This window comes from Chrysoperla carnea, chromosome 3 (assembly GCF_905475395.1).
Source record: "Chrysoperla carnea chromosome 3, inChrCarn1.1, whole genome shotgun sequence".
NCBI classification, from domain to species: Eukaryota; Metazoa; Arthropoda; class Insecta; order Neuroptera; family Chrysopidae; genus Chrysoperla; species Chrysoperla carnea.
The window spans coordinates 92,132,430-92,151,605 of record NC_058339.1 but is presented as its reverse complement, the minus strand read 5'-3'; the positions used below and the strand labels follow the sequence as shown (position 1 = coordinate 92,151,605).

At 31.2% G+C, this 19,176-nt stretch overlaps 4 protein-coding genes across 4 annotated transcripts; 2 read left to right on the top strand and 2 right to left on the bottom strand.

Annotated features, from left to right (window-relative positions):
• Window positions 1-1,158: 1,158 nt before the first annotated feature.
• Window positions 1,159-3,645, bottom strand: LOC123296355 (collagen alpha-1(XVII) chain-like). The gene is made up of 5 exons (XM_044877816.1): window positions 3,614-3,645; window positions 3,499-3,580; window positions 2,740-3,042; window positions 2,200-2,229; window positions 1,159-1,736 (listed from the first exon to the last, which is right to left on the bottom strand). The coding sequence occupies exons 2-5, from the start codon at window positions 3,529-3,531 to the stop codon at window positions 1,296-1,298; spliced, it is 807 nt and encodes a 268-aa protein (XP_044733751.1). The 5' UTR covers window positions 3,532-3,580; window positions 3,614-3,645; the 3' UTR covers window positions 1,159-1,295.
• Window positions 3,646-5,742: 2,097 nt separating this feature from the next.
• Window positions 5,743-6,650, bottom strand: LOC123296652 (EMI domain-containing protein 1-like). The gene is made up of 2 exons (XM_044878212.1): window positions 6,526-6,650; window positions 5,743-6,054 (listed from the first exon to the last, which is right to left on the bottom strand). The coding sequence occupies exons 1-2, from the start codon at window positions 6,556-6,558 to the stop codon at window positions 5,758-5,760; spliced, it is 330 nt and encodes a 109-aa protein (XP_044734147.1). The 5' UTR covers window positions 6,559-6,650; the 3' UTR covers window positions 5,743-5,757.
• Window positions 6,651-8,034: 1,384 nt separating this feature from the next.
• On the top strand, window positions 8,035-13,248 carry LOC123295227 (peroxiredoxin-5, mitochondrial). The gene is made up of 3 exons (XM_044876487.1): window positions 8,035-8,201; window positions 12,207-12,341; window positions 12,653-13,248. Exons 1-3 carry the CDS (start codon window positions 8,112-8,114, stop codon window positions 12,974-12,976), a joined length of 549 nt encoding a protein of 182 aa, XP_044732422.1. The 5' UTR covers window positions 8,035-8,111; the 3' UTR covers window positions 12,977-13,248.
• A 1,303-nt stretch (window positions 13,249-14,551) lies between these two features.
• LOC123296939 (transportin-2) lies at window positions 14,552-18,653 on the top strand. Its single transcript, XM_044878655.1, has 3 exons — window positions 14,552-14,853; window positions 15,200-16,302; window positions 16,750-18,653. Exons 2-3 carry the CDS (start codon window positions 15,243-15,245, stop codon window positions 18,411-18,413), a joined length of 2,724 nt encoding a protein of 907 aa, XP_044734590.1. The 5' UTR covers window positions 14,552-14,853; window positions 15,200-15,242; the 3' UTR covers window positions 18,414-18,653.
• The last annotated feature ends 523 nt before the right edge of the window (window positions 18,654-19,176 follow it).

Sequence of the window (19,176 nt, the reverse complement as noted above, 5' to 3'; positions counted from 1 at the left end):
AAATATAGAAACGAAAAACTCCAACAATGTGAATATTATAACAACAATATATATCAGTACGTATTACGTTCTAACAGCGTACGTATAACGTATTGTTAAGTTATCGGCGCGAAGAGTTGAATGCTGGCGCATCGGTGAATGTCAATGTCAAAGAAACGAAGACTCCTCTAGAGTAGCAAAACATAACATAGACATAGAATATAGTAAGCAGAAGTAACGTGAACGAACACGAACCAATGGTGGTAGATGGTGGATGGAAGGAAATAGCGAACCTGATCACGCGGTTTGAATGTTTATGTACAAATATATGTATTTGTCACCGTAAGATTGTATAATTTCTGGCAGATTTAAATCTAATTACAGTGAAACTTGGTTAATTGGGACCTGGATAGGTGATAAACCTCCATACCTGGAAGTCCAACACTTTGGCACTGAATTACCTCTGTTAGTGGGATGAAGCAAACCTCTATATCTGGACAGCGAGTGAATTTTATATGCATTAACCTCTGTAACTGAGACCTACGATAACGTCGATTTGTTTGTTTACTTACTTATTCTTATTCTACCCGCAAATTCCGCACGTAACTAATTTTGAGTCTCAATGGCCTCCAATTTTAGTTTTGCTTTGCTATCAAACGGATGTTTATTTGATAAATTGCCGAAACGAAGACAAATCGTTATTAGTACGTGAAAAACTAAAGTTAATATCCGTTAATGAAAGTGGGAAGACACGCGATGAAGTCTGTGTCGAATTTAATGAGCCAAAATTTACTCTTTGCAGAATAATTCAGAAAAAAGATAAAATTCAATTACAATTTTCTGAAGGAAAACTAAAACGTGTACGATTATCAGAATATCCTGAATCTGAACAGTGTTTTCTAACATGAATCAAGCAACTTTGTTACAAAAACGTTGCGGTAAATGGACCGATGATTAAAGAAAAGGCACAAAATTTCACGCGTAGACTCGATATTCATAATTTTTGCATAGTTATGCTAAAAAATGTATCGTTTAGCAAGAAAACCCAATAACTAAATAACAATATTTACAAAAGCGTTTTTTTTTTTTTTAATTGTTTATTAAAATATAATTGAATAAAATTTACATAATATTCGTTAGAGCAATAATTAATAAAGAGAGGATATCCTGTGACGTTATTCTTAAAACTATTCACTGAGTCAATCAAATATTGATCTAGTCGTTATTATGGATAATACCCAATTAATATTGCTTAATATGACTACTTTTATGTATTAATATAGAGAATACATAGAGTGCAGAAATCGAGCTTAAAATTATCCTGACGATCCTGGTGGTCCTAATGGTCCTGGTGGTCCTGGTGGTCCTCGTGGTCCTTGTGGTCCTAATGGTCCTGGTGGTCCTTCAGGTCCTGGTGGTCCTGGTAGTCCTCGTGGTCCTTGTGGTCCTAATGGCCCTGGTGGTCCTTGAGGTCCTGGTGGTCCTGGTGGTCCTCGTGGTCCTTGTGGTCCTGGTGGTCCTCGTGGTCCTTGTGGTCCTGGTGGTCCTTCAGGTCCTGGTGGTCCTTGAGGTCCTGGTGGTCCTGGTGGTCCCCTTGGTGCTGGTAGTCCTGGTGGTCCTTGTGGGCTTATAGGTCCTGGTGGTCCTGGATATGATAATGGAACCTGATTTGAAGGCTCATTAATGATGCCCATACGTGATGAACCATAGTCAGTAGAACGATAGGTACGACTTGATGACGTACTGGATAAAAGGGCCTAAAAACATAAAATTGCTTACAAATAAGAAGCCTCGTAATGGCTGAATATGTAATATGTAAAAAAAAAACATCCATTCAAAAGTCTCAATGACGATTTCTGAGCGTATCCTCCTCTAAGCACGCTCGAAATTTCTACGTTTATTTTCTGCTTTTATCAACTTTATATTTAAAAAAAATTCGTAACACAAGGAACTACGTTAGCTAAGCGAATGCCTTCAGAGATTGAAAAAAGAACACATTTTTTTTAAATCGAATATTGCGTTTTTAATTTTCAAGAATTTTTTTCTATTTTTAATTAAAATATTTTTATTTGTTACAGCAAAACAAACAACTTAGCTTTGCAAAGATACAAAACTTTTTCCCTTATTACCATGATTTTTTAAATAATTTTATTGGACTAACAGAAAAAAAATTAGCTACTTTCAAAAGAAAGCATATTATTTAATTTAAATATGGCTTACCAAACTGATAATTATGAGTAAAACAAGCTTCATTGTCAATTAATATGAATTATGTATTTTATTTTCTTTTAACTGAATAGCTTTGTCTGCTTCAAAGTCAATCAACTTACACAATGCATGCATATTTCTGGTATCAATGCATATTAGGAATATTTCGCGCATAAAATTCCGTTTTTTTCCAGTGAAAGGTCATCGTACAATAAAATTATTTTAAAAAAAATCGTGATAATAAGGAAACAAGTGTTGCATCTTTGAAATTTGGTACTGGTTATTTATTTAACCCAATAAATAAATAACAATATTTACAAAAGCGTTTTTTTTTTAAATTGTTTATTAAAATATAATTGAATAAAATTTACATAATATTCGTTAGAGCAATAATTAATAAAGAGAGGATATCCTGTGACGTTATTCTTAAAACTATTCACTGAGTCAATCAAATATTGATCTAGTCGTTATTATGGATAATACCCAATTAATATTGCTTAATATGACTACTTTTATAGAATACATAGAGTGCAGAACTCGAACTTAAAATTATCCTGACGATCCTGGTGGTCCTAATGGTCCTGGTGGTCCTCGTGGTCCTGGTGGTCCTGGTGGGCCTCGTGGTCCTGGTGGTCCTCTTGCTCCTGGTGGTCCTTGAGGTCCAGGTGTTCCTGGTGGTCCCCTTGGTCCTGGTAGTCCTGGTGGTCCTGGAGGTCCTTGTGGACCTATAGGTCCTGGTGGTCCTGGACATGATAATGGAACCTGATTTGAAGGTGCATTAATGATGCGCATACGTGATGAACCATAGTCAGTAGAACGATAGGTACGACTCGATGACGTACTGGATAAAAGTGCCTTAAAACATAAAAGTGCTTACAAATAAGAAGCCTCGTAATGGCTGAATATGTAATATGTAAAAAAACATCCATTCCAAAGTCTCAATGACGATTTTCTAGCGTATCCTCCTCTAAGCACGCCCCAAATTCGTTTATTTTCTGCTTTTATCGACTTTATATTAAAAAAAATTCGTAACGCAAGAGCTGCGTTAGCTAAGCGAATGCCTTCCGAGATTGAAAAAAGAAAACATTTTTTTTTTAAATCGAATATTGCATTTTTAATTTTCAAGAATTTTTTTCTATTTTTACATTAAATTTTTTTATTTGTTACAACAAAACAAACAACTTTGCTTTGCAAAGATACAAAACTTTTTCCCTTATTACCATGATTTTTTCAATAATTTTATTGGACTAACAGAATAAAAATTAGCTACTTTCAAAAGAAAGCATATTATTTAATTTAAATATGGCTTACCAAACTGATAATTATGAGTAAAACAAGCTTCATTGTCAATTAATATGAATTATTTTATTTTCTTTTAACTGAATAGCTTTGTCTGCTTTCTTTTTAACTGAATAGCTTTGTCTGCTTCAAAGTTAATCAACTTACACAATGTATGCATATTTCTGATATCAACACACATTAGGAAAATTTCGCGCATAAAATTCCGTTTTTTTCCAGTGAAATGTCATCGTACAATAAAATTATTTTAAAAAAATCGTGGAAATAAAGAAACAAGTGTTGCATCTTTGAAATTTGGTACTGTTATTTATTAATTGGTTGAAATACCTAACTTCGTTCCGAAAAAAACGACTACTCAGGCCAGTGTAGCTTAAACCTCTTTTTGGGGTGTTTAAAAAATCATTTTTTTACATGATTGAAAAAAATTTAAATAAAAGTTGTAGCTGAAGTAATAATGCACATTTTCGTTTTTTATTCGAAATTCGAGTTTCTAGTTTAAGCCCCCTTCCCCCTGTGAATAGTCGATTTTTCGGAACAAAGTTGCTACATCCTAATAAACAACTTTGCGAAATTTCAAAGACGCAACACTTTTTCCCTTATAAATATATAATTTTATAATGTTTTTCCTTCATGCATTTTCATTGCTCATTATTTCATAATACAAAATCAATTGTGTTACTAACAAATGTAAAAAAAGTGATTCGGCTGTCATTTAGCTAGTCAACTAGTCAACTAGGCAATTTGTATGACTTAAATGTAAGAAAATGCTATAAAAATATCCTAAACTTGGCAATTTATGTGAAGAAAATGTAAAAAATACTCGTAAATGCGCCAAAAACCAAAGGTTTTTATGTTTTCTTTTTTGAAAGTGCCGTAAGGTAATGTTTATTTTGCATAAACCGAATCTGTGATAAATTTTCTTCATATTGCAAACATTTTTGAAGCTCATTCACCGATTAATTTTTGTACAATTAACATTCTTGTAAGTTCTTCCATAAGGTACTATGTTAAAAATCACAATTTTAAAATGAAATATTTCAAAATTTTGGCCCGCAAGAGGCCTCAAAAATGTGTTTATTGTGATCAAGGGACTTTGAACTATCATTTACCGCAAAAGAAAAATTAATTTTCATCGTATTTGCTCAAACAGCCGAACCACTTAAAAAAAGTAATCAACAAAAGTTTGTCTGCATTTATTTATTTTCGGATATTTCTTTCCTTATTGAACTTATTTTATCTTTGAACTTAAAAAACTTTAAACAAAAAGAAAACCGACTTCAAAAGAAAATCTTTTCCAAAACAAATTAATATGCACTAAAAAGTAAAAAAATAACGATAATATAATATAGTTAAAATTATTGTTATTTTTGGAGTCGGTGTCAGCCAAGTTGATGTAGCAAACTGTTCTGTCAGAGTTGTTTCCTTGGCTTACATCGACTCCAAAAATAACAATAATTTTAACTCCATTATATTATCGTTATTTTTTTACTTTTTAGTGCATATTAATTTGTTTTGGAAAAGATTTTCTTTTGAAGTCGGTTTTCTTTTTGTTTAAAGTTTTTTTTATTTTGTGATTTTTAGTGAATCTGAAGTACACTAACTAATTTGTCACTAAAAAAGAATCATCGAAATCGGTTGGCGTGATATTGAGTTATTCGTCCTCTTGTCGTGCATACTTAATGCAAATTTAAGACTTTTATGGTTTTCTAATGGATGCCGTTGTCAGAACTAGACCAAAATGGATCAAAAGGGACCACATGGGATGCACCAGCTTTCAAATAGATAAAGAATCATCAAAATCGGTTCACCCAGTCAAAAGTTCTGAAGTAACAAACATTAAAAAAAAAAAAAAATTACAGTCGAATTGAGAACCTTTTTTTTTGGTTTGAAGTCGGTTAAAAATAGCGCTAGAGACATAAATACATATTATCTATGTATACATTATAGCCAGCTGTCTACACTGAACTAATTGATAATACCCTATTACCAATGCTAAAATGAATGTATCGTTTAGCAAGAAAACCCAATAAATAAATAACAATATTTATAAAAGTGTTTTTTTTTTTAAATTGTTTATTAAAATATAATTGAACAAAATTTACATAATATTCGTTAGAGCAATAATTAAAAAAGAGAGGATTATCCTGTGACGTTATTCTTAAAACTATTCACTGAGTCAATCAAATATTGATCTAGTCGTTATCATGGATAATTCTCAATTAATATTGCTTAATATGACTACTTTTATGAGTGCAGAACTCGAATATAAAATTATCCTGACAATCCTGGTGGTCCTACTGGTCCTGGTGGTCCTTGCGGTCCTCGTGGTCCTGGTGGTCCTCGTGGTCCTTGTGGACCTACTTCTCCTGGTGGTCCTTGAGGTCCTGGTATTCCTGGTGGTCCCGGTGGTCCCTTTGGCCCTGGTGATCCTTGTAGTCCTATGGGTCCTGGTGGTCCTGGATATGATAATGGTACCTGATTGGAAGGCTCATTAATGATGCGCATGCGTGATGAACCATAGTCAGTAGAACGATAGGTAGGACTCGATGACGTACTGGATAAAAGTGCCTTAAAACATAAAAGAGTTTACAAATAAGAAGCCTCGTAATGGCTGAATACGTAATATGTAAAAAAAACATCCATTCAAAAGTCTCAATGACGATTTCTGAGCGTATCCTCCTCTAAGCACGCTCGAAATTCTTTTATTTTCTGCTTTTATCAACTTTATATTTAAAAAAAATTCGTAACACAAGGAACTACGTTAGCTAAGCGAATGCCTTCAGAGATTGAAAAAAGAACACATTTTTTTTAAAATCGAATATTGCGTTTTTAACTTTCAAGAATTTTTTTCTATTTTTACTTAATATGTTTTTTTTTTTTTGTTACAACAAAACAAACAACTTTGCTTTGCAAAGATACAAAACATTTTCCCTTATTACCATGACTTTTTCAATAATTTTATTGGACTAACACTACTAACAGAATAAAAATTAGCTACTTTCAAAAGAAAGCATATTATTTAATTTAAATATGGCTTACCAAACTGATAATTATGAGTAAAACAAGCTTCATTGTCAATTAATATGAATTATTTTATTTTCTTTTAACTGAATAGCTTTGTCTGCTTCAAAGTCAATCAACTTACACAATGCATGCTTATTTCTGGTATCAATACATATTAGTAAAATTTTGTGGATAAAATTCCGTTTTTTTCCAATGAAAAGTCATCGTACAATAAAATTATTTTAAAAAATCGTGGAAATAAAGAAACAAGTGTTGCATCTTTGCAATTTGGTACTGGTTATTTATTAATTGGTTGAAAAACCTAACTTCGTACCAAAACGACTACTCAGGCCAGGGGAACTTAAACCTCTTTTTGGGGGGTTTAAAAAAAAATCTTTTTTTTACATCATTGAAAAAAAATTTTAAATAAAAGTTGTAGCTGAAGTAATAATGCACATTTTCGTTTTTTATTCGAAATTCGAGTTTCTAGTTTAAGTCCGCCTCCCCCTTTGAGTAGTCGATTTTTTGGTACGAAGTTGCTACAACCTAATAAACAACTTTGCGAAATTTCAAAGACGCAACACTTTTTCCCTTATAAATATATAATTTTATAATGTTTTTCCTTCATGCATTTTCATTGCTCATTATTTCATAATACAAAATCAATTGTGTTACTAACAAATGTAAAAAAAGTGATTCGGCTGTCATTTAGCTAGTCAACTAGTCAACTAGGCAATTTGTATGACTTAAATGTAAGAAAATGCTATAAAAATATCCTAAACTTGGCAATTTATGTGAAGAAAATGTAAAAAATACTCGTAAATGCGCCAAAAACCAAAGGTTTTTATGTTTTCTTTTTTGAAAGTGCCGTAAGGTAATGTTTATTTTGCATAAATAGAATGTGTGATAAATTTTTTTCATGCTGCAAACTTTTTTTAAGCTCATTCACCGATTAAAAATATAAAAAACTTCGGTTTTTGGCGCATTTTCGATATTGTTAGAGTATTTTTTTACATTTTCATAATATAAATTCAGCATTTTCATCTATTACATTATTACATCTTTTACAGCATTTTCTTACATTTACGTCATACGTCATAATTGCCTAGTTAACTAGTTGATTAGTTAAGTGACAGTCGAATTTTTGTATATTCTTCCATAAGGTACTATGTTAAAATCACAATTTCAAAATGAAATAATTCAAAATTTTGCTTCGCAAGAGGCCTCAAAACTGTGTTTATTGTAATAAAGGGACTTTGAACTATCATTTACCGCAAAAAAATGAACTTTTATCGTGCTTGCTCAAACAACCGAACTACTTTAAAGAGAAATCAACAAAAGTTTGTCCGCATTTATTTATTTTCGGGTATTTCTTTCCTTATTGAACTTATTTTATCTTAAAAATTGCGCTAGAGACTAGAATCTAGAGGCATGGTCTCTTTATCAAAATAATACATACAGAGCCATCTCATAGCGTCATTAAAAACTATCTTTATTTTATTAAAAAAACTCTCTATTATTTATGAATTAGTTGTCACTGTCAATTTAGTACTATACAAAATATCTGTACAAATCGATTCTAGTTTTTTTTATACTTATATAAGACCAAATTTCCAAACAAGATGAGTTGTACACGAGTGCTAGCATCGAGAATCATTAAAGTTTCGAAATCCATCACAAATAACATACAAGCAAGAACAATGGCAGTTCAAGTAAGTTATTTTATTTTATAAAAAAAACATTTTTTTAACCAAAAAATTAAAATGTTTATGTAACAAATATACATTCAATATATCTATATGGTTTTATCTGACCTTTTTTGCAAGTTAAACTTGTTTACATAAATTTTCGTTTTTTTCTTCAAATTTCCGGGTAGTTATTTTAGTTCCGGCATTAACAACTTTGGATTTTATACCATTTTATGTTACCGGCTTTTTTTGCATTCATATTTGAATCCTTTTATGTTTTTTTACGCATTTAGAAAATTGGATTTGTATATTATTGCATCGATTTTCATTGTTTTCTTCAAATTTCCGGTTAGTTATTTTAGTTCCGGTAATAACAACTTTGATATTTTGTTACCGGCTTTTTGGTGCATTCATGTAATTTAAATAATTTGTTTTTTTTTTACGTATTTAAAAAATAATATTCTTATCAAATAAGTTTGGAAGTTTGAAAAAAAAAACTGCGAAGTTTATCAGTGGTCATTCATCAAGTGGAAAAAGATATTTTAGCATTGAATTTGTATAAATTCAAACTAACAAAATTTGTATTTTTATTGCATGCTAAAAATTGAATTAAATTTAATATTGGACTGCTAATTATAAAAGTGATTTCAGACGAATCATTTTAGCATTTCAAAAGGAATTTTTTTGTACCTCGACCTACCGGGCCTTTTTTTATTAAATCTTCAAGGCCCATATATAAAATTTACATCTAACTGATTGCTTTGGGAAAAACAGGCCAATTATAAGAATCCATTTCTGAAGTGATTTTTGAAAATTTTCAAACTTCATAATTCAAGTAAATGGACCAGAAACGTATTTACGGAGGTTTTCAGGGTCACTGATCACTATTCTGAAGTCAGAATTTCATTACAATCTCCCCTTTTTAAGGTAATTCGTCCCGCTGATGAAATTCGATCTCACTTTTTATGTCCTGAGCATGCTATAAAAATTTCAACTTGATATCTTTTTTCGTTTTTGATCCATCGTGTTGACAGACAATCGAAAATGGATTAGGTGATTTTATAAAAACCTTTACTAAAATTTTATTCGTAACATCAATATTTGTAAGCTCTAGTTACAAACTTGGGACTAAACTTAGTATACCTTGATTTCATATACAGTAGAACCTCGATAAGTTAAAGTCCAAGGGAAACACAAAATATTTTAAGTTATAGAGGTTTTAAGTTATCAAGGGTCTATGTTAGGTAAAGGTTAATATAGAGGTATGTACATGTTTCTATGTACCCTAGTTAATATAGAGGTATGTACATGTTTCTATGTAGTTACTGAGGGCCTATACAGAGATTATTTATTTAAGTTATAGAGGTTGCGTATTTTAAGTTATAGAGGTTTTGGGCTCTGATGGGAAGGGAACATAGTATTTTTTGAAATAACAGAGGTTTTTATGTTACCGAGGTTTAAGTTATCGAGGTTCTACTGTACATGGTAGTGAAAATTGTGTTAATGAATTTCGTCAAATAAAATATTGATCAGTGAACAAATAACATACTTGGGTATATAATAAATCGTTAATTACATGTCTAACCTACAACACGGTAATTACATACCATCAAATAGTAAAAATTTAATAAATGTGAGAAGCTAAAGCTATTATTACTTTAAAAACTTTAAGGTTTATTTATTTATTTGTTTCTCTGTTCTCACGTTCTTGATAAAATAATTCATTAGCATTCAAAATACTTATTTTTTTTAAATCAGGGATCATAAACCAAGGTTTATTAAAACATTATTCATTCGTAAAATTAGCACACATAAAAAAAAACAAACTTGACCACTAATTGAAGTTACCTACAAATTTTCAACTTGCTATCTTTTATAGTTTTGGAGAAAATGGACACGAAAGCTTTTATAATTCTTTCGGGTACAGAACCCTAAACTCGCACTTGAACTAAAAACATTTTCCATAAAATTACCTTTCAATCAAAACAAAATATATCAAAATCGATTCATTCGCTTGGGAGCTACGATGCCGCAGACAGGGGGTGAAAAATATGCACCGGCATGTAAAAACTAAATCAGTTTGACATATCGTTTCCTTAGTTACGAAAATTTAAAACATGTCTGTCATTTATTTATAACTCAAAAAAATTTTCGTGAAATGGCAAAATTAATTTAAACTATGGCTGCTTCAGAAAGTTTGGAAACCGTCGATTATAGCCACCTCGTAAGTAGCCCAAAAATTCATTTGCGTAAAATTAAGAAACAAAATATTTTTTTATTTTCCATTATAAAAAGTTAAGTATTTTGCAGTCGCGAATAGAATATTTTACATTTTAAAATCAAAGAATGATTAAATATTTAAGTATGTGAATATGTTATAAAATTTGTAAAAAGATATAATTATTATTTAAAATATTAATAAAGTCCTTGAAAATGTCTGAATTATACAGCAAATATTTTATTAAAACTTTTTTTTATCGTTGAAAATGTAAAATGTGAAAGAATACAAAATATACACTAATTAACAAAAAATTCGAACAACTTAGAAATTCTCAAAATTGTATCTCCGAAAAAAATAATCTGGTCGAGATTATTTAAAACTTATTTTGAAACCCCTGACTTTCCAATTTCTAAATCATGCTGAAAAATTTGCTCATTTACGAACTCTTTTACGTCCTCAGCACGCTACAAAAATTTCAGCTGGATATCTTTTTTCGTTTTAGAGTTATCGTCGTGTTGTCAGACGGACAAACAATCGGTTACGGACTAATAAGGTTATTTTAGGAACACCTATACCAAAAATTTGTTCACATAAATATTTTTAACAGTTAAATCTTGGGACTAAACTTAGTATACCTTGATATATATTACATATATCGAGTCCTGGTTCGAGTGTATTTTTTTTCAATTCTCTTTAATTAAGATTACTAGACAAGATATTTGTCAATATTTAGTTTACACTGTATGCATCATATTAAAAGAAAACATCAATTATTATCGAAGAGACCATGATGTTTAAATAAATATCGTATGCATGATTAAAAGTAAACAACAAAAACAAAAAGTAATAAAATTAAAATATTTCTGAATGGCTCGATTTTTTATTATGATTAGTGTGGAATATCGAATGAATAATAAATGAATACAATTTATGCTAATATTGGAAAATTTGTTTAATTTATAATTTAATTCTAGAGCATTGTTTTTGTTTTTTACTTGAATCGTTATTGTTATGTATTTCTAATCAATGAGACGTTTAATAAATAATGAAGCTTAAAAAAAAAAAAATTATTTGACCTTTTTTTAAAATACTACTGTGCTACGTAAGATGTCCTTAATCCTGAATCAAACTGTACAAAAATAATTTGTTAATATGCTAATTGACTCAAATTAATGCTTGCCGCTTTAGAAATTAACTTTTAGGTATTTATTGATGTATCGGCAACAATAATAGAGTTACAAAAAAAGGTATAATATTCTTCGGAAAAAGAGCTAAATGTTTTCCAAAAGTTGTCAAAGGTAATAGAGGACAGTCGCCTGTGTCCAATTTGACCTACAATTATGGATAAACTTGAATCGCATTTTCTTTCGATTAAATGCAATAATGACATTTTTAAGTCGTATTTCCTCTGAAAGCTAACGTTTTTCGAAAAAATGTTTTAAACATAAATTGTTAGTTTTCGTATGGGGGCCAACTTTCTAATTTAAAGTGTTATTCTATCGCTTACCGTTTAGGATCTAAATTGGCTATTAAAGAAACCCGAAGAACTGAGTCAAATCTGATATTACAACATGATGTCCCCCATCGAACTCAGCAACTTTTGTCCAAGTTATTTTTTGATTGTTTAACTAAAAAACGAATTATTAGCCAGTATAGATTAAAATGACTCACCCTGTATACCACAAAAAAGAAAAATTTTCAACCCTGTGTTTAAGTTAATTAACCCTTTTCCTTATTTTTGTGCAAGGAATCTCACATTTATTTTAATTTGTATATTATTATACTAAAAAAATTTTCTTTGTTTTTAGGTTGGCTCACAAATTCCACAAGTTGAATTACAAGAAGGATCACCAGCTACAAAAGTGAATCTCACAGAATTATGTGCAAAGAAAAAAGTTGTTATATTTGGAGTACCTGGTGCTTTTACACCTGGATGTAGCAAGGTACAAATTCATTCCATAATTACCTCAATTAACTAAAAGTAATGTTAACTAAAGCCTAAAACTCGCCTCCTATTTTTTTACCCGACTACGCAATGTAAAGGTTGAAGAGAGAACCCTTTCTTGTGCCCTTTCCAAAGAGGTATAACAAAGTAGGAAGGGCCATTTGAAATTTGAAAGTTGGGGTGAATGAATGAAACCTAAAAGTTCCTAAGTTCCATTTTTGAACTTTCAAAACAATAATGACATCAGGTCAAGAGTTATTAAGGGTAGATTCTTTCGAAATGATCACAACAATTATATTTTGATTCCAGACTCATCTTCCAGGCTACATTGAACGTGCTGATGAATTGAAAAAAAAGGGAATCGATGAAATTGTTTGTGTTTCCGCCAACGATGCATTTGTAATGCAAGCATGGGCTGATGATCAAAAAACCGAAGGAAAAGTTCGTATGCTTGCTGATCCCAATTTAGATTTTATAAAAGCATTGGGTTTGGAACAAAATTTAGCTGTCTTAGGTGGTTTACGTTCTAAACGATTTTCAATGGTTGTTGAAGATAATAAAATCACACAATTGAATGTTGAACCAGATGGTACTGGACTTAGTTGCTCATTAGCCAAAGCAATGGAAATTTAATTTCTAGAAGTTTCTAGAAAGCAACGTGTGTTGTTTTGATTTTGATTGATAATTCATGTTGGGCACTTTTTTAAATAAACTAAAATTTAAATCCTAGATGTGATATAGATTTAAAAATTAAACTTATTTTTAGAAAACGATCCAATCAATTTTTTTTAGTTTTACAATTAGTATAAAAAATAAGTATCCACCAAATTTATGATCACACTGTTGTTAAGTTATCAATTTTTCCACTGTTATTGTACAATTTAATAAAATTTTTTGTGCTTCAATTTGTTTTTTATATTTTAACCAAATCAAACGGCAATTTTTTCAAGATCTTGCATTCCTCTTGTTTTGTAAAAAAATTTAATCTCTCTCCCACATTTCTATGGTTGCTAACTCTAAAGTTCCCGCCATGGAGGTTATAAAGAAGGAGAACGATCGCTATAGAAAATATTGCCCCAAAATATGGACAAAATAAGTGAGGCGCTGGGATCGCTAAGTTGTCTCGTTAAAGCAGGCTGTTGTGCGATAATTTCAAATGATCTATCAACGTTTAATATACGTGTATATAATATCATTCAAAGGAAAAAAAAAGCAAATAATTAAATTATTATTAATTATTATTATTATTTACTAATTAATAAATTATAAATTATCTATTCTACTTTATAAATTTGAATGATACTAACTTCATCTACTTGTACTCATAAATAGCCAACTTCGCAGATACTACTTACCGACGACAGCGCAGCTGGTGGCTGAAAAATGAACTATAAATTATACAAATTTTCAGAGACAGACGCGCTACCTAATGCTTTAGCCCGTAGCGATCGTTCTCCTTCTCTCTAACATGATTATGACATCTAAATCTTTAAAATAATTTCAAATAAAAGCTGTTTAGTACGGAAGCCTGAATGGCTCACAATCAATTCATGAGAAAGTAGCGCTATACGAGCTTATTTTTTAAATGTGTACTACCCACAAGTATAAAACCAACTTTAAAAAGCCACTAGTTCACTTTCAACAAGTGCACTTGTGACTTTTGGTATTACGGAAACGAATCTTTTTGAAGAACGAATTTTATGAAAACGAGCCTTTAATTAGACACTACCGCAACTGCCGAATAATTAGACACTACCGAAATAGCGATCGTTCTCCTTCTTTATAACCTCCATGGTCTCACCTAAAAATCTATGAAAAAGAAATTTTGAATTTTCGTTAGTTCAGGGTCGTATTTTGCTTAAAAATGACTATACTATTATTAATATTTTTTACTTATATTTTCGGGGAACTTAATTAACACACAATTTTCTTGAAAAATGTTATGTAATTCAATTAATTAGTATAAATAATGCATCGAAAACAACGATGAAATAATTTTAATTAGCCTAAATTTTATCAAACATTTTAACTGTAGGAAGTAATTTGCAATAAAACCGTTATTTTTGATGTTGTTGCAAATAAACTAAAAGAATGGCACGTAAATTTGAAATATACTTATCCGGTTCCTCTGCAATGAAGTAATCTGTGAATGAGAAAAAATGCTACGAATCTCAGTCAGTACGATAATATTTTGGCCATGTGTGCCAATCTAAAAACATAAATCTACTGTTTTTGAATCGCCCATACAAAGTCAAATTATCATTATTTCTTTTATTTTTCTGGCATTCTTCTATGAAGAAAACAAATATTTATTGAACCAGTTAAATAAATTCGTTTATTTGAATTGTAAATAGTTGAAATTAAAACATCAGTGTGTTTGAATCCATTTTGGAATGATTTTAATGTACAACCCAAGCATGGCCACCGGCCAATGGCCGTGACAACTAAGTACCCAATTTATCAAAATACATTTTCTGTGTTTTTTTAATACGATTTACTTTCTTATTTTTGTAAGTACATTTTATTACTTAGTTTTATTTTGCTAATAATTATTTTTATAATTAATTCGTTTCATTTTTTTGATCTTAGTTAACTGTTATTGATAATATTGAACCGGTTTCTCTAACCTATAAATTTTTAACAGTTTTAGCAATGATTTATTTTTTTTAAAAGATTTAATTCATTAATATTTTTATTATTTACTCTAATTTTATTGTTTTTTTGATGAAAAATTTGTAATTTTATTTATAAACCATTTTTTTTTTCGTATGGTATGAATTAATCACATGAGTTAGTAAATATTTTATGCTTAATTTTCTCATAATTTTTAGACCATTATTTTTTTTTCTCATTTAGGTAATTTCTTTTTTGATTTGGATTTAAAATTACAACTTTCATAATGTCTTGGCAACCGCAAGAAGACGGTTTGAGACAAATTCTCACTTTATTGAAAGAGTCCCAATCACCAAATACCGCAACACAAAGAATGGTTCAACATAAACTGGAAGAATTGAATACTTTTCCAGATTTTAACAACTATTTAATATTTGTGTTAACGAAAATGACAAACGAAGATGAATCGACACGATCGTTAAGTGGTTTAATATTAAAAAACAATGTTCGAGATCATTACAATAATTTTCTACCAGAAGTATCGGAGTTTATAAAATCGGAGTGTTTAAGTTCGGTTGGTGATCCGTCACCGTTAATTCGGGCTACGGTCGGTATTTTAATAACAACGATATCGAGTAAAGGTGAATTAACAACATGGCCTGAATTGTTACCAACATTGTGTCAAATGCTTGAATCAACGGATTACAACGTTTGTGAAGGTGCTTTTGGTGCCTTACAAAAGATCTGTGAAGATAGCGCTGAACTTCTTGATAGTGACGCGTTAAATCGTCCATTAAACATTTTAATACCAAAATTTTTACAATTTTTCAAACATGATAGTGCTAAAATTCGTTCGCATGCGATTGGTTGTGTTAATCAATTTATAATTAGTCGAACACAAGCGTTTATGAATCATATTGACGCGTTTTTAGAGAATTTATTTCATTTATCAAACGATGAAAACTCTGAAGTTCGAAAGAATGTTTGTCGGGCAATTGTTATGCTTCTAGAAGTGTCCTTAGATCGTTTGATACCACACATGCAATCGATAATCGAGTACATGTTACGACAAACACAGGATATCGATGAAAGTATTTCATTGGAGGCGTGTGAATTTTGGCTTTCCTTAGCCGAACAACAAATTTGTAAATCGGTGCTGGGGAATTATTTACCACAGTTGGTTCCAATTCTAGTTTGTGGTATGAAATATTCTGATTTGGATATAATTCTATTACGAGGGAATGTTGAAGAGGATGCAATGATTCCTGATCGAGAAGAAGATATTCGACCTAGATTTCATAAATCTAAATCACATTCATCAAATAAACATTCGAATTTAGACGGTGGTTAGTACAATGAAACTAAATATCTCAAAGGAAAAACGGTTTTGTATCTTTGAAGTTTTCACAGTTGTTTTAGTAGGTGGTAAAAATTTCGTACCAAAAAATCGACCTCTCAATATCTTCAGTAGTTCTCGCAAGGTTACTACAAATCAATTGACGTCCGAATCATCAAAATCAGTCCTCGTGTTTGGTCTCTATTGTGCCACATAGGAACACACATAGACTGATAAACACATTACCACTTCTTTGCGTTGCTCAGAAGGTTAAAAACTGTTTAAAACCCTCCAACTATCCACCCTTTAAAAGGGAGTTAAGCCTCTCCCCCCTTGAGTAGTCTATTTTTTTTTTACAAAGTTCTTACAACTTAATAAACAACTGTGGAAAATTTCAAAGATGTAGCCCTTTTTTTCTGTATTAGAATGATTTTTTTATTTAATTTTGTGGTGTTAGGTGGTGGTGGGGGGTTTGGAGCAACAATGACTACACCAGGTGGTGATCATGATAGTGGAGATGAATCCGATTACGATGGTGAAGATGATGATGGTTCATTAACCGATTGGAATTTACGAAAATGTAGTGCAGCTGCCCTGGATGTTCTTGCGAATGTATTCCGTGAAGATTTATTACCGGTTTTGATACCAATTTTAAAAGAAACACTCTTTCATCGATCGTGGATTGTTAAGGAATCGGGTATTTTAGCCTTAGGTGCAATCGCCGAAGGTTGTATGACGGGAATGGTAAATCATTTAACTGATTTAATACCATATTTAATAAATTGTTTAAGTGATAAAAAAGCGTTAGTTCGTGCAATCACTTGTTGGACCTTGAGTCGATATGCGCATTGGGTTCTAACACAACCACATGATCAATATTTAAAACCGTTATTAACGGAATTATTAAAACGGATTTTAGATCCGAATAAACGGGTTCAAGAAGCTGCATGTTCTGCATTCGCAACAATTGAAGAAGAAGCTTGTACCGAATTAGTTCCATATTTAGGTTTTATTTTAGAAACTTTGGTATTTGCTTTTGGTAAATATCAACATAAAAATTTATTAATCTTATACGATGCGATTGGAACTTTAGCGGATTCCGTTGGACATCATTTAAATAAACCCGAATATATTAATCTGTTAATGCCTCCGTTAATTAAAAAATGGAATATGTTGAAAGATGAAGATAAGGATTTATTTCCATTACTTGAATGTTTGTCGAGTGTTGCAACCGCTTTACAATCGGGATTTTTACCGTATTGTGAACCGGTTTTTCGACGTTGTATTTCTCTAATTGAACAAACGTTAAATCAATTTATAGCGAATACACAAAATCCCGAACAATTTGAACCGCCGGATAAAGATTTTATGATTGTGGCTTTGGATTTACTATCGGGGTTAACCGAGGGTTTAGACGGCCATATTGATAAATTGGTTGCGAATAGTAATATTATGCATTTATTATTTTCATGTATGCAAGATCCAATGCCGGAAGTACGACAATCTTCGTTTGCATTATTAGGTGATTTAACAAAAGCATGTTTTCAACATGTCCTACCCTGTATATCGGAATTCTTACCGATATTGGGACAAAATTTAAATCCTGAATTTATATCCGTATGTAATAATGCCACTTGGGCGATTGGTGAGATTAGTATAAAATTAGGAGCCGACACAAAACCGTATGTTCCATTAGTATTAGCACAACTGATTGAAATAATAAATCGACCAAATATGCCAAAAACTTTATTAGAAAATACCGCAATTACGATCGGTCGTCTTGGATATGTTTGTCCCTACGAGGTCGCACCATTGTTACAACAATTCGTTCGACCGTGGTGTACTTCGTTACGTAATATTCGTGATAATGCTGAAAAAGATAGCGCGTTTCGTGGTATGTGTCAAATGGTTAGCGTGAATCCCGGTGGTGTTGTAAATGATTTTATATTTTTCTGTGATGCACTCGCTTCATGGGTCGCACCTGGGGACGATTTAAAAGATATGTTCAGTAAAATTTTACATGGTTTCAAAGCTCAAGTCGGTGATGATAATTGGAAGAGATTTAGTGATCAATTTCCACCACAATTAAGCGAACGATTAACCACACTATACGGGGTCTGAAAGAGGGAATCAATACATTGTATACACGTTGGGGATGTAGATCGGTACCGCGACAGGCTCTCGGGGTTGTGTCGTAATCGCGCGCGGGGGAACAAAAAAATCATATAGGCATCGGGGGAATTATGTAGCATGTTGGAAATTCGTCTTGTTATATTGTTGGGTTTGTGCCTGTTGCTTCAGGTATTTTCTGTAACCAATAATTCAGTGTTTATTTGTATCATAATCATAGTGGTATGTGATTGAACCGTTTCATTTTGCCATCGCGTCGGGGGGTTAACTTTTTTCTTTTTTTAAATATGTGACACTTTGTCTTAAAACACTTGGTATTTTTCTATTGAAATGAAAAACATCGCTACACAATTATATAATTTTCAATTAGACGGTACTAAATAAAACTGAATATTACATCATTGTCCAAAAAAAAAATGCGTCTTGTTTCTTTTTTTAAAAAAAATATTGTTTCTAGTTTCGTTATTTAGGGCTTCCAAAAAATGTAAAAAAAAATTATACCGGGTGTTTGATTCACATTTTCGCATATTGCATTCCACGAGTATGAAAGAGTACATACATATGTCTGCAGTAATGGGGGGGATTCTGGCCTAGAAGCCTAAATTTTAAATTTAAGGCATTTTTCTAACTAGCATAGTAACGAACTGTCACACAACTCAAAACTGATCAAACTCCCATTCGTACCGAAGCTACAACACGTACAAGGACACATAGAATAATATATCTTTCTTATACACATTATTTAATGTATACG